The sequence below is a fragment of the Syngnathus typhle genome, linkage group LG3 (genome assembly GCF_033458585.1).
Source record: "Syngnathus typhle isolate RoL2023-S1 ecotype Sweden linkage group LG3, RoL_Styp_1.0, whole genome shotgun sequence".
In the NCBI taxonomy this organism is placed as follows: domain Eukaryota; kingdom Metazoa; phylum Chordata; class Actinopteri; order Syngnathiformes; family Syngnathidae; genus Syngnathus; species Syngnathus typhle.
Window position 1 is genome coordinate 4,253,902 of NC_083740.1, and position 15,435 is coordinate 4,269,336.

Genomic DNA, 15,435 nt, shown 5'->3' on the forward strand with positions numbered 1-15,435 from the left:
ACGCTGCTCCGTTTAAGTAGTCAATGCAATGCTGCCGTCTTTTGGCCGAAAAGCGTCATTACATCATGAAATATGGCATCACATGATTAGAACTTCCGCACCACAAGATGCCGTAGAATGACTTCGTATCTCTGCTTGCACATGCAAGGAAACCCAATTGGAGTATCGTAACAAGAAACAAACGCTTTCATGTAGTTCAAGAAGAACCCGGAAAGGTTATTGCGGAATAATAGTCATGTCGCTGCTGGGTCTCACAAGATTCCTCCTACTGCTGCTCGTCGGACTGTCGGTAAGAATCTTTTTTTTTTTTTTTTTTAATATACTCCACTTTTTTCTTGTCAAGAATAGCACACATGCTTTTTCCAACTAAAAAGAATTTGTTTAAATTTACGCAAAACTTCATTGACTTCATTGAGAGGTAGAAAGCAGAGGGAAGAATCCCTTGTCAGCTCCTTCACTTCCCGGACGTTGAAGGGATGCTACCAAGCATCACCTTTCAGACTTTAAACACTGCGTCAATACTTCTCTTGAAACTTTCCTCTGACTGGGCTGTGATACATGATTCGGGTAGGCGGTTCCAGCTATTAACTACACGGGTAGAGAGAGTGGCGTCACCATGGATGCGTAACCTCCTCGGTTTGTATAGCTTCAAACTGTGACCACGTGTCGATGTATCATTATTTAAGATGAAATACTCCCTCAGGTCTTCACCAAGTTCGCCTCGGAGAATGCGCCGGGTATATATCAGATCTCCTCGGTGACGACGGTAGGCCAGAGAGAAGAGATTCAGCTGTTCCAGTCGATCTTCGTAGGAAAGCTGGTGAAGTTTTGCAACTGTTTTCGTACCGCGACGTTGAACTCGCTCCAGCATATCGGATTCGTACTTGGTCAATGGGAATACTGCAGGCAGTCCGTACTCAAGAATGGGACGCACGTGAGAGATAAACAGGGGTCTGAAAATCGCAGGAGTCATACGGGCAAAAGACCGTCTGATGGATCCAAACATCCTGGTGGCAGCGGTGACCTTCTTCGTGGTGTCAAGACTAGTCTTTAGGTCTGACGACACTATGACACCAAGGTCCTTCTCACTTGTGGTGTTTTTAAGGAGATATCCTCCAATATGGTACGCCCCGAGTGGATTCTGAGTTCCCATGGAGAGCACTGAACATTTGGCATGGTTTATTGGAAGCAGCCATTTTTCCGTCCAACTTTGGAGCCTATCTAACACGTCTTGGAAACGGTCAGCATCCTCGACGCTAGTAACTTCAGCCCAAAGTTTTAAATCATCCGCGTACAGTAAACACTCAATGTTCAGTTCTTGTGGGAGATCGTTGACATAGAGCTTGAAGAGTTCGGGTCCAAGGACCGATCCTTGTGGCACTCCACTAGACATAAGCACAGGCGCTGAGTATGCGTCGTTGACTTTCACTCGCATATAACGTCCTTCCAGAAAGTCAGCAATCCAGGATAAGATCTTCCCAGTTACACCAACCCTTTGGAGTTTAAGCAGGAGACGCATGTGAGGTACTCTGTCAAAGGCTTTGCTAAAGTCCACGAAAATGACATCAAGGCATTTACCAGCGTCGACGGCAGCTACCCACTTCTCTCTGGCTACTAAGAGATTCGATACACAGGAACGTCCTTCCTGGAAACCATGCTGAGCAGCAGTTAGCACGTCAAGCTCGTTCAGGTGATTTTGTAGAGCCCGCTTTAGTAGTTTTTCCATGACCTTACAAACGATCGAGGTCAGACATATGGGTCTGTAATTTGTCGGATCATGGCGAGCTCCTCCCTTGAATATTGGTTTGACTGTGCCGATTTTCCAGTCGACAGGTAGACGTCCGGTTTCCAAGGAAAGCTGGAGTATGTGTCGGACGGGTTCTGCAATATGCTCGACAATAGTTCTGAGGAAAGCTGGGTGCATCTCATCTGGCCCAGGAGAGGAGTCCGGCCGTAACTCCAGAAGTGCTTTCATAACATTTTCTCGCTCAAATACAAGATGGTGGAAGCCTGAGTCAGGAACAGGAATATGGGAATCCAGGATCTGCGGCTCGACGGTATACACAGAGGCGTATTGTGAGCCGAGTGATTCAGCTTTTTCGGCATCCTGGAGAAGGAGATCCTCAGAACCCGGGGAACGAAGGGGAGGTATGCCGCTTCCTGCCTTGGTCCTTCTCTTCAAATAAGCGAACAGGAGCTTTGGGGAAGTCTTGGATGTCTCCGCCAGACGCAGTTCATATTCGGTTCGTTTTTTCCGCTTCATTTGTGTGCACCGATTTCGAACTATTTTGTAGCGATCATAGTCCACGGGAGATTGAGACAGTTTGAATCGATCCCATAGTTTACGACGACTTTTCAGCAAGAGTCTTAGTTCACCATCAAACCAAGGAGGACCTTTGGTGAAGGTTCGTTTCCGAGAAATTGGCACATGCTCCTCCACAAGAAGTTCAAGTTTGGAACGAAACAGGGTCCAGGCATCTTCGAGTTCGAGATGAGACGGAATACTCCAGTCTGTTTGAGCAGCAGCTTCCTGAAGAGTGGGTTGATTTGTACGCCAATAATTTCGACGAGGTCTACCAGAATCGTTAATTGATGCACAACCGCTCCAGTGAAAGGAAATTGTACAGTGATCACTTCTCCCGATTGGCAGCGAACATTGCAATTTGTCGATGTCAGTTGGGGACGCTGTTAAAACAAGATCCAGGATGTTTGAGGTTTGACCAGGAAACATACGGGTTGGAGACATGACATGCTGGGTCAAATTGCAGTCGAGGATTGTATCAAGCAGTTGGGCATCGAAAGTTCCTTGATCTAGGTTACAGTGGAGGCTGTCCCATTCAATAGCGGGCGCATTAAAGTCACCGACAATCAGACAGTCTCTGCCTCTCCCGTGACATCGAAGTTGATCTAGTAGCTCAAGCTCAGTTCCTTGAGCAGACGGGCTTCTATAGATGACGCCAACTGTAACTGATTGGGCGTCGATTTCAAGGTGTTTTCTTTTCTGTACACAAGCGTGGCAGCGCCTCTGTTTACGACGGCGGCGACGTAACCCGAATCTGCACGTAACCTAGATTATCACTAACCTGCGCTCACGTCGTAATTACAAAATTGACGATTAAAAAAATGCTAAAAATTCAAATACCACAATTTATAATAAACAAAACCTATAATCTGTCTGTTTATTAGATTTTCAAGATAATGTATGTAGCAATGGTGAACCGACGCCTTTCCTAGTATGCTTGTAAAAGTCCCATTGTATATAATGGTATGGTTTATATATATAAAAAAAATAAAAAAGTCAAAATGCCCGGCATCTAAAACGGATGGATTCCTTCTTAAAATGTCTTTTTTCCCCATTTGTCACATTTGAATATAGTCATGACTGACCTTGTGTTGACTACCTGACTCAGCTGACACTTTAAAAGTCTTGAGTCATATTCAAGTCAACTGACACGCTATTAAAATAATGAACGTCAAGCAAATGAGTTATCTTTCGCCGAGGGAGCACGTGCTTGACAATAAAGAATCCATAAAAAATGTTTTTTGTGTGTTCCCAGGCAGCCGCTCCTCCGTCCTTCCAAATTGACTACCAGAACGACTGCTTCCTCAAAGATGGAGAGAAGTTCCGCTACATCTCGGGCAGCATCCACTATAGCAGGATCCCAAGAGCCTACTGGAAGGACCGGCTGCTCAAGATGTACTTGGCTGGCCTGAATGCCATCCAGACGTACGTGACCATGTTACCGAAGTTGCCGGATTGTCTCAGTAGAAATAGCTCCATGTTATTCTTTGATATGTTTTAAATAATACAGCTGCAACATCTTCCCGTTACAGGTATATTCCATGGAACTTCCACGAGGACTCCCCAGGCATTTACGACTTCAGCGGCGATCGAGATTTGGAACATTTCCTTCAGCTGGCTCAGGATGTCGGTCTGCTGGTCATCCTTCGACCAGGGCCTTATATTTGCGCCGAGTGGGACATGGTGAGAGAAACTCCATCCATTCCAGCCAAACAGGACATATCAACCTGCATAAAAAAAGCAGTCCAACTAAACCCTACAACAACAAACATATTCCACCAGATAGCCCTGAAAACAAAACAAAAATTACACTTCTTTGACAGCAACAAATTGATTTAAAAACAAATATATTTGTATTGAATGTATTAAGGTAATTATGCTGGATTCAGTGGCTAAAACAATAATAACAAAATAAAAATATGCAATATGTGTCCACCAGGGAGGACTACCTGCCTGGCTTCTCCAAAAGAAAGACATTGTGCTGCGCTCTTCAGATCCAGGTGAAAATCCTAGCGTAGCAGTCATGTGTATGTGTGTGTGTTTTGAAGAACATAGCATTAACCATACTATCAACTGTTTCAGATTACATAGCAGCAGTGGATCGCTGGATGGGCAGGTTGCTTCCGATGATGAAGCCTTTCCTCTATCAGAATGGCGGCCCCATCATCAGTGTGCAGGTAGTGTCTTGTCTGTTTCGATGAAAACGTTCAGTCGGGATGGGCTTCATATTAGGAATTGAATTTATGGCATTGATTTATAATTGTGTTGAAAAACGGATTCACACTACAGTTCCACATATTGATGACGGGATTTTTAACACCTTGCTGTTCAGGTGGAGAATGAATACGGCAGCTATTTCACTTGCGACTACAACTACATGCGTCACCTCTACAAGCTGATGCGGTCCTACCTGGGTCACGACGTGGTGCTGTTCACTACCGACGGCGCCTCGATCGGTTTCCTCAAATGCGGCGCCATCCAAGGCGTTTACGCCACAGTCGACTTTGGGCCAGGTTGGTCAGCGGCCCGGTGACGCGAGGCCAGACTAAAACCCTGATGGTGTTGTTGTTTTTTTTTTTTTTTCCTTAATTTCAGGTTCCAATGTGTCAGCAGCGTTTGCTACGCAACGATCCGCAGAACCTCGTGGACCTTTGGCAAGCATTTATTTTGTCTTAGTCTACACTTTGGTTCTTTATATTCTGCTCTAATGAAGGTATTACTGTGTTTTTTATTTCAGCGGGGAAATATTTGTGTTAAGAGTGATTTGAGTTATGAGTATGAGATCAATTAAGAAGTACCACTAATTCAAGCCTTTTTTTTTTTTCTTAAAGAAAGTTTTTCCCTCTTTCTTCGGTTCCTCCAGGTGAATTCTGAGTACTACACTGGCTGGCTGGATCACTGGGGGTTGCCTCACTCCACTGTCTCTGTCAAAAACGTGGCCGTGACCCTCAACGAGATCCTGGCAATGGGTGCCAACGTCAACCTGTGAGTCCTTTTTTCATTTGTTTTTAATCTGGTAGTGAATTTGTGTATATGAAAATGTATCAGGACAACAAAGTAGCAAGTGCAATATCAATAGGTCAAGAAATTAATAAAGTCATCATGAAAAATACTGTAGTATAAATGCCAATTGTAACATCTTTATAGTCTTGGAAATCATTTTGTCTCCTGACAGATACATGTTTATTGGCGGGACCAATTTTGGATACTGGAATGGTCAGTACATAAACGTATGTAAAAGTTATTAATAACACAGCTTTGATGGCGTCTGATCACGTTTGAACCCCCCAGGTGCCAATTTGCCCTACGCCGCTCAACCGACCAGTTACGACTACAATGCTCCGCTCACTGAGGCCGGCGACCTCACCGAGAAATACTTTGCAATCCGGGAGGTGATCAAAATGGTACGTTAATGGGAATTACATTGCAATATTGTTGGTGTAACAGGTGAAGAAACTCACATATTTCTTTTTAAACAGTACCGCAAAATACCCGAAGGGCTCGTCCCGCCATCAAGTCCAAAGTTTGCATATGATGCCGTTAAAATGCAGCAGGTAGGCACATAATCTCATGATAATACGTTGCAATGACTGAATTAGTAGCCGTTTGGCAGGTAGTTAATTAATCAAAAAGAGGCTTCAAACTGTTTTAAGCCACTCTCACTTGAATCAATTTAATCTTAAAGCAAAAACGTAAAAAAAAAAAATCACAATAAGTCTAGCCTGTTAGCTTAATGCTAACATAAACTGGAAAATGCCATCGACATGCTAATATAGTTAGGCTCGATAGTCATGGATTTAGAACTGGTCGAGCAACAGATGTTTGAAGACAAAGTGATATAACCCGCTTCTATCCCGACAGCTCCAGACGGTGACTGAAGCTTTAGATACCATCTCCTTCTCTGGTCCAGTGGAGAGCATGTTCCCTCAGACGTTCATTGACCTCAACCAGGTATCTCCTCATGCATTACTAGTTGTTTAAAAAAATCTTTCTGTATCTCCAAGCAAGACCAAAGGATGGCTAGATGTATGTATTTGTCTTCTTGTTTAAAATGGCTTCTCTGTTGCTGTCCTGTAGGCGTTTGGCTATGTGCTCTACAGGACTGAGCTGCCAATGAACTGCAGCACTCCCACGCCGCTATCATCGCCCCTGAACGGGGTCCATGATCGAGCGTATGTGTCTGTAGATGGAGTAAGTTAGCAGTGAACCTCCACCGTTAGCGATAGGAATCAAATCGTGGCGCAAATCTTTGAATGATTGACACTGATTCACACTGACTTTATTTCAAGGTTGCTTCTGGGATTCTGGAGAGGAACAAAGTTTTAAGCATTAACGTGACGGGCAAAGCTGGAAGTCAACTTGACGTCTTGGTGGAGAATATGGGCCGGATCAACTATGGAAAAGGCATCAATGATTTCAAGGTTTTTAATTGTTTATAAAAATTCCATTCATGAGCTTTTTCTATTTTATTTCATTCGTTTTATTGAACTATAATAATGTTTGTGAGCAACCAGAGTTTGTTAGATCTGGAGCTTTTTTTTTTTATAGGACTGAGGAGGCATCTACAGTATTTGAGCAAATGTGGTAATCTGAAAGTAGGAAATGACACAATTATTTCATGTGCTGATTTTGCGCAGGGCCTTGTGAGCAACCTGACGTTGAACAACGTCGTGCTCAAAGGGTGGACCATGTACAGCCTCAGTATCGACCAAGCGGTCGCCCAGGGCCTCTTATGGGAAACAAAGCCCACGTCGGCCAGCCCACTTCCTCCCACTGCCCAGTCACTTCCGGCCTTCTACGGAGGAACTTTCATCATTCCCAGCGGCATCCCGGATCTACCTCAAGACACCTTCATCAGCATGCCCAAATGGCGAAAGGCACGCTACGCTTAAACTGCCATCTGTCTGTCATTGATTCTCACTGTAGTATGTGGGCTCCTAACCTTCAGTCCGTATTTTGTTGTTCTCCTCAGGGCCAGGTTTGGATCAACGGTTTCAATTTGGGACGCTATTGGTCGGCGCAAGGCCCTCAGTTGACTCTTTTCGTCCCGGCAATCATCCTCAGCACTGATTTTCCCAACAATGTGACAATCCTGGAGCTGGAAGTGAGCCCGTGCCTTTTAGGACCGTGCACGGTGGAGTTCACAACCATGCCCATCCTGAACGCAACAGTGCACAGCGACCACAGGCAACCCTGGCTGATGTTTAGAAAGGATTTGCTTTAACAAAAAAGGGAGACTGTGGTATCTTACTGAAACCACCATGTGATTTGTGCCTGATTGCAGTCTTTTCATGATTTGTGACTGACCTTTAATGTGTCAGTGTCTGAAATGCTTGATCACACCTTGGTATTTTAAGGTTTTTAATCAGTATTTTGCCAAAATAATAGTTTTTAATGCCAAAAACACAACAGTGAAAAATACTTTTACACTGGCCGATGTTTTATTTTTTTAATTAGATTTAATTTAATTGAGATTTTTTTAAATTTATGCACTGCCTCTTAATAAAAATGACGGATACTTTAAAATGCTTTTTCTTTTTTTTGTCTTTGTACTCAACTACTGTTGATACTTCACCATAAACAATAGCAATATTCCCAAATTATGCTTACCTTCGAATATATAATGTTCTGATGCTCTGTAGTTTGTGTTCTGTAGTTTATATTCAACAGGAGAGATGTCTCTATTTTTTAAATTTTATTATCACCTTTTCCTTGCTTGTTAATAACCCGTCTCTGGCATGATCCAATTTCCTCCGTTAGGTGGCAGTGTTATCTTTCACACTTGTTGCGAATAGGCGAAGAAGAAGAAAGCGCAGAAGAAGAAAGGTCTGCCCGATCGGTTTCCGGAACAGGAGAAACCGCCCTTTTGTTCAGAAATGAGGTAATAGATACAAATTATCAATGATGTAAAGTTTTTTCTCACGTCATGAAATGTCATTCAAAAAAAAAAAGAAGATTCAAAGCAGATTGAAATGAGATAACGAATCACCTTTGGAGGATTCTTCGCTAACCATTCGCTATACCTCAGGCTAAGTTGCTAACAAGCGACTTTCGAGCCTTTTTTCGTTATTCAGTTTTAAATTCAAAGACCTTTGTCCTCGTTAGTAAGAGCATTTAACGCACGAGCACACGTAAGTAGGAAAACGACGAGTGAGGCAAAGCCGCAGTATTTGGCATTACCAGTACTAGTCGTGACGGTGACGTCACTAGCATTTGTTGTCATACACAAGCTCTCAGCTGGCATACAGTTTTGCCTTGAGATAATATAGTTAATTTAAATGCGACCATAACAGACTTATCTTGCTGATATCACATTGTTATAAATCTGCCATGTCATATGTGAAATTTCTTGTTTCCTTATCCCATTATGTATTTTTCTTTTGACACTCCGCTAATGTTTACAGCCAGGAAGCACTTTGACTAGTGAGCTGATACCATGGTGGATAACCGCTATGCCACAGCCCTGGTCATCGGCGCCGTGCTGAGCCTGCTGGCTGCTGTGTACCTCTCAGTGGCCGTGGGAACGCAGCATTGGTACCAGTACAGCAGCCCACCGGGCTCACATGACGGAAGCAACACCTCATTGTTGGGAGATGACTCTGTTGACGGCGACTTTGACGAGAAGACGTCAAGCGAGACCTTGTATCGCCTCAATGGCACCATGGGACTGTGGTGGTGGTGCATCCTGGTGCCCAGCCAGTCTCACTGGTTCAAGGAGCCAGGTAGAAGTTATTAGTATTTATACTTGGTCACCCGTGTTCGGGTTAAAATGACCAAAGTGATCTATTGGAGATTTTGCAAGAAAGAGGAATAATTATACAGAGCTACTATCTGATAGTGATTTTGAGTCTTGACTGGTTTTTTTTCCATTTTATTTTAGATCCCATTTTTAAAAGGCAGTGTGAGCGCTTCACTCTTCCGCAGCAGTTCTTGCCAAAATACAAACACCCTGGAAACTACAATCGTGACGAGGACCTGTTAAGGACATGTACGTACGCCATGCTCCAATGTCCAATACGAAGTTTGTTAAATATTTGTGATCCAGTTTCTACCATTAAAAGCTAACTGATAGTTAAATGATTTGTCTGTAGAGTCTGGAATTTGTGGAACAGAGAAATGTAAAATGCAAACCTTCTCTGCCTCTTCTTGTTAATTATACTAGATTTTTTCCAGTTGACCTCAGTGCTGCCTGCGATGTGTCACTACGCTGAAGCCATCCAGCTCTAAATTTTATTTTGCCTGTCGAGAACTGTATGATATACAAAGGATAGCTTAAAGATCTGCAGTATAGTGGGGGGCTCACTGTTACAGGCAACAATGCAATTGTCATTTAAGGGTCCTAATGTTTTAAATGTTGTTGCAGACTTGTGGAGGTGCCAGTTTCTCTTGCCTCTGGTATCGCTGGCCTTGGTGTTCCTGAGCGGCCTCATCGGCGTCTGCGCTTGCCTGTGCCGCAGCTTCACGCCCACCCTGGCTGTGGGAGTGCTTCATCTTCTCGCAGGTAAGAACACGGCTGGTAGCACCTCCACAAGGGGAAGTCACTGGAAGTCGCGCAAATTGCCAAAAAGTATTTATTGATTAATTTAAATGGATTTTTACTTATACCAAAAACATGGCTGTGAATAGAAAGGAGCTAGTTTGCCAAGCGCCCAATTTCATTTAGATTTGGTTACTTGATGTAATGTGCCTTATTTCTTTTTGGTCTATTTGGTAAACACAATACCGTCCAAGTTTTAGTCAGCAGATTTGACCTTAAAGCTTTGCTTCTGGATATAAGATTAAAGTTCACAATGATAATGTAATTTAAAAAAAAAATGTTTATTTGTTGTCATACTGTATAATTTCATAAAACCCTGGCTTCAGGTCCCAGGGATTAATGTGCAAAAATAACTAATAACATATCTATAAAATGTGTATATACGTGTATGTATGTGTGTGTGTGTGTGTATATATATATATATATATATATATATATATATATATATATATATATATATATATATATATATATATATATATATATATACATACACACACACACACACACACACACACACACACACACACACACACACACACACTCATTTGAGGATTATTAATAGTTATTAATAATCCTCAAATGAAGTCACTGAGTCATAAAATTGTTCCACAAAGATTAAAAGTGTTGCAGTATAAAGCGTAAGGAGTACGGTTCTTGACCTGCCCAATATGTGGAGTGCCTTGAGAACTTGAGAGCCCTTCACAAATGTCAACTAATGGAAGGAAGTAGCAAGGACAAAACATTATTATCATTCTACGAGTGCACTAGATCGTCTTACCAGTGAATACGAAAGAGAATACGAGTGCATGCACCTTAAGATGGATCTCCTGGATCTCAAAATACCTGCTCAAACGGCTTTCCATAACACGGAACCGGGCAGCACAGCTTCACAAAAGGAAGAGCTTTCACCTCCGAGAGATGGACAGTCAATGCGGCGGCGTCCCCATGGCTGACATCCCTCCTCTTCCCCGTCAGCTTTGTGCTCTCTGGGCAGCGTGTGCTGCTTCCTGGCCGGCGTGGATCTCCTCCACCAGTACGTCAGGCGGCCCGACGGGGTGGAGTCATCGCTGGGCTGGTCCCTCTACCTCGCCCTCATCTCCTTCCCGCTGCAGATGATGGCGGCTGCCTTGTTCCTCTGGGCGGCTCGCAGCCACCGCAAGAACTACACGCGCATGATCGCCTACAGGGTGGCGTAAAATGGCGGCTCGGAGCAAGCCAACTCGTAAGGCGGACGGAGGATGTTTGTAGCCAATTATCGGAAGTGCTGACGCTTACACAACATCCATTTGTGGTTCTTGACTTCATTGCATCTATGTAGCCTTTTCTCTAAGAGCGCATGCTGTATTATTTATGAAGTTGTGGTGTCGCTGTGGAGATTGCCTTCTTTTAGTTGTCATCAGTTTCACTGCTGCTCTTCACCTTGCCATTAACTTTTTGTAAACTTCATCAAATTCACAATGCCTCAAGACATCTTTCTTTCGAAGTTTGTTTCACTCCAGCCTTGCGTGTGTCGTGTTGACAAAATGTCACTCACTTGAATTGTAACCACTTTTATTGCGCTTAATGTTTATTATTGTAGTTAATCTCAAGTCAAGTGATTTACGTTTGAAATGTTGAGCGGTCACAACTGTCGTCCATTCTGGTGTCTTTTAAATCTTTTAAAGGAGGTTCACATTTTGCGGATGGCAAAAAATGTGACTTAAGTGTACTCTTGGGGTCCAAAATAATTGTTGTTAACTATGTCAGTGTTTTATGAAACTGTTTTCAAGCACACCACTTGTGTTCAAATAAAGTGGATTTCTGACAAACAAAAAATTGTCACAGAAATCATTCACATGTAACTCGTTTTGGAATGGTTTTAGTGTAAAAGAGAAGCACAGTTGGCCTTCAGTTGAAAAGAAATGATAATTTTGCATCGCTGACTCTTTTTGGAGGACTTTAATCAGTATCAATAACTTTAAAAGCTCGTTGGTGAGTTGAACATTTTCAGACAATCACTCAGGACGGCTTGTCAATCTTAAAATTTTGTGTGTTTGATCCACAGTCAAAAAAAAAAAAAAGATAAGGCACCTTTTATGAAAATAACATTTTCTCCTCGTAAGAACTATCAGTTCTTTTTCACACAGACTGACGGGAGGCAAATACTAATCTTGCGAGCTAATTGAAAGGCGATCCTCTTCTCGTAGTAGGCGCATTCGTTCACAAAGAACGGGTAGGCCTCCTCGCCCTCGTACTTAACCGTCTCACCATTGAACGACCGGAAAATAGGATCCCCGGCACGGAGAAGCTTGAAGTCGTTGTCCTGCAAAATAACAGAGGACAGTACTTGGAAAAATTAGCATAGATCTCCAGAATTAAATCCAAGATGGTGATCATTTGGAGGCAAGTTGTGATGTACCTGTAGCTGGGGATGAATAGCAGCGATGATCTCGTCGGTGGCGGGATCTCTTGGGTAGTCGAGGACGGCGGTTTGACAGTAGACCTCTACTTCACCACCCTCGAACGTACTTCCTGTTAGATTGACAACAGCCTCAGCGCTTTCCACTTTTGGTTGTTTAATCTTTGCAGATTCCCATCAACGAGGTGACTGAGAATATACACAGACACACAAAATATATATTTTTAATATTCCCTTTATCACACAATTTTTAAAACTTTACATTTTGGGTCGGTCCAATTTTTAACTCGTGTTTTAAGGGTGTCATACTTTTGCAACATTGAGATATTTTTTCCTTCTGTTTTTTGTGTCTTGAAAATTTCTAATTTTTCACCTAATTCAATTGAAAATAATTTTAATTTTTTTTTTTTATATATATAATTCTTTCTTCCCTAATTGAATTGTGTGAGCTCACCAGAATTAAAATTTTCAAGCCAATCCATGATGAGATCCAGCGTTTCCGTCACCATGTTGTAAATGTCTGCTCTGACCACTCCGGTGGGTTGAGGTCCGACCTCCAACGCTGTCCATGACGAGAAACCGTCATAAGGCAGGAATTGAAATCCATACAATTCAAATGTTCAATTCTAGAAAAATAAGGTGATACTCTGAAATTTGGAACACCCCTGAAATTGTTAAAACAATTGAATATGTTAAAGGGTACGCACTTACAAAAACCATGTTTAGCCACAGATTCAAGTGAGTAGGCCTCTGGAAGTGTCGTGTTAAACTGGATTGCTCTCACAGGCCCAAATGTTGTTTTACTCTGAGAGAAAACAAAAATTAACTTTTTGTAATTATTTGGGTTGTTGATCACATGATATTCATTGGACTAGTAAGAAAATAGCATTTGTACCGGACGACAGTATCAATAACACACAAATATTTGAATGTTATCTGGCCAAATTAGTTATATATTCCTCTTGCACTATCATTGAGATACATGCCATAATTTATTATATTAATATAATAAATATTATTGTGCGCGAATATTTAATTTAATATTATATTAATAATAATTATTATATTTATTCTACCCAGATTTTTGTGTTCTATACCATTTCCCAAGATGAATATTAATATATATTTTTTGCCATTAATGTGGCCTATGACATGTTAAACTGATATTTTTTGTGGGAGTGGAAGTAGAAATAAAAATGAAAATAATGTGGTTGCACAAGTCTGCACACCCTCAGGTGTTTGGAACCAAACATTTACTCATGTTAAAAGGGAATCAGTGACTCTTATTGACCCAGAATAAAGTTCAGCTGTTCTTTTAGTTCTTTCCTGACATTCAGTCACATCTTGCTGCCTGAGAATTAGACCGGACGAGCGTGCAAAACGTTTACCACGGCTCGCTCAGTGTGTGATTGACCCAACCTTTACGTATTTAAAAAGGTGCAGGGCGATCCAGTCAAATCCGTTCAAGATGAAGCACATGCCCATGTTGGCCGTTGTGTTGTGGATGTCGCACAGGAAGTCCACGGCCTGCAAGTTTCCTTTAGGCCCGAGCAGCGCGTTGAGCTCATGAGCTCGCTTCATCTCGTACGGCGAGTTGGCCGATAAAGGTGCGCTGAAAGCCCCAAGTGTTTATTTCAGCTGAGTCAAAAAGTTAACATTGTTGTTTTACGATTAGAACGTACCTCAGCAAAGTATCCGTGAAACAACGATTGAGATCTTTGTCAATGTACCGTCTGCACACCTTAACAGCCTCCGGATTTGAAAGGACTGTCGTTACGGTCACAGAGTTTCCGACCTTGTCCTTTTTCTTCTTCTCCATCTCTCGTATCACGTATACCCCCGTCATCTCATTGCCGTGTGTACCGCCGCAAATGGCGACACGGGACATCGGTGAAAAGGAGAGGTCCTCCATCTGTGGAGAGGGAAAGTCAAACTAACGTGTTTTTTTTTTTTTTTTTTTTTGGAATGTGGGTGGTAACTATATAATCTGGAGATAATCCAAAGTGCAAAAGTCTTGTCGGCACTTTAATGAGTGACACTTTAAACTCCAGACTGTGATCTTTGTCCACTATTCATTGTGAAGAAAGAGATCCTTCAATTTGGCGCACGTTTTGCTCCAAGCGAGAAAACTTTCAAGAGACTTTTAAATGTGTTCTTCCAGTCCCATTATTGAATGATTTATGGCAATGTCTTTAAAAGGGGGAATATTTACACATGTTTTGTATTCCAAAATAAACAGTGCAGCCCTGTTTTTTTAAATTTGCACTGCCTTGCACCTTTATATATGTGATGTTTACCAAAGTGGAGACCAGTACATCACTCTTTACATAAATTACATATGTAAGGTGATTATTCCCAAAACATGAAAACTAAATATTTTCAGAAAAAAATGGGCTTTAATACTCGTGGAAGCCGACATCTATTTTTTGTGTAAATATTGAATTAATTCTTCATTCTTTAACTAAGAATTAATTTTACTAATGGATTTTCAATTAGATTTAATTATAATTACATTTTGATTAAACTCAGATTTTTACTATTAATTGCCACGTTTAAAAAAAACTCCCAAAAGCTCCTGTATGAAGTTAATTTAATTTTCCGAGATTTAAATAAATTAATCAAAACTTTCTATAATGGTATCCCATGAGCAGAAAACCGTTTTGCTTTAAAATGAAGAAAGAAAGAAAGAAAGAAAGGCATATTGAACTGCTCTTTGTCTGACAAACTGCTGTTGTGAAAGTCAAACTTCTCGCTGTTCCAAAATCAACAGTGCACACCAAAAGGGGGGCAACCATACAGCTGCTCTTGCGTAATCTCAATATAGGAAGAAATACACACCCTCTCCTCCCATCAATTCAAATATTCTAATACAGTACTGCAGTCAGTCTGTTTAACTTGTTGGAAGTGTTTTGAACTGGAGCACATCTAAGAATGCCAGTTATTGAGGAACACTTGTGCAGAATCCAGTACACTTCCTGGAAACAAAGCTAAGTAGAATGATATATTTCTTCCTGTCACATACTAAAATAATGCAGTACGTTTGCTTACCTGTCTGCCAACAACCAGCTTCGTAATCAATGGCAGTGTTTTGGTGACCCCTTAAATCTTCTGTGTAAAGTTCTCTGCCAACTCACGTCTCACGGGAGCATTGAGAAGTAGTTGGTGTTGGCTGGGTGGTAAAAAAGCAAGCAAAGA

At 41.9% G+C, this 15,435-nt stretch overlaps 3 protein-coding genes across 3 annotated transcripts; 2 read left to right on the forward strand and 1 right to left on the reverse strand.

Moving 5' to 3' along the window:
* Positions 1-35: 35 nt before the first annotated feature.
* On the forward strand, positions 36-7,828 carry glb1 (galactosidase, beta 1). The gene is made up of 16 exons (XM_061273513.1): positions 36-289; positions 3,558-3,727; positions 3,835-3,985; positions 4,242-4,302; positions 4,385-4,479; positions 4,635-4,815; positions 4,898-4,956; positions 5,166-5,287; positions 5,478-5,518; positions 5,594-5,706; positions 5,782-5,856; positions 6,164-6,253; positions 6,380-6,493; positions 6,592-6,723; positions 6,940-7,179; positions 7,275-7,828. Exons 1-16 carry the CDS (start codon positions 236-238, stop codon positions 7,524-7,526), a joined length of 1,950 nt encoding a protein of 649 aa, XP_061129497.1. The 5' UTR covers positions 36-235; the 3' UTR covers positions 7,527-7,828.
* A 258-nt stretch (positions 7,829-8,086) lies between these two features.
* On the forward strand, positions 8,087-12,802 carry cldnd1b (claudin domain containing 1b). Its single transcript, XM_061273535.1, has 5 exons — positions 8,087-8,183; positions 8,707-9,024; positions 9,183-9,290; positions 9,666-9,803; positions 10,818-12,802. The coding sequence occupies exons 2-5, from the start codon at positions 8,739-8,741 to the stop codon at positions 11,036-11,038; spliced, it is 753 nt and encodes a 250-aa protein (XP_061129519.1). The 5' UTR covers positions 8,087-8,183; positions 8,707-8,738; the 3' UTR covers positions 11,039-12,802.
* Positions 11,765-15,430, reverse strand: acy3.2 (aspartoacylase (aminocyclase) 3, tandem duplicate 2). Its single transcript, XM_061273528.1, has 7 exons — positions 15,289-15,430; positions 13,923-14,152; positions 13,660-13,852; positions 12,952-13,045; positions 12,695-12,802; positions 12,241-12,353; positions 11,765-12,144 (listed from the first exon to the last, which is right to left on the reverse strand). Exons 2-7 carry the CDS (start codon positions 14,150-14,152, stop codon positions 11,950-11,952), a joined length of 933 nt encoding a protein of 310 aa, XP_061129512.1. The 5' UTR covers positions 15,289-15,430; the 3' UTR covers positions 11,765-11,949.
* Between the last annotated feature and the right edge of the window lie 5 nt (positions 15,431-15,435).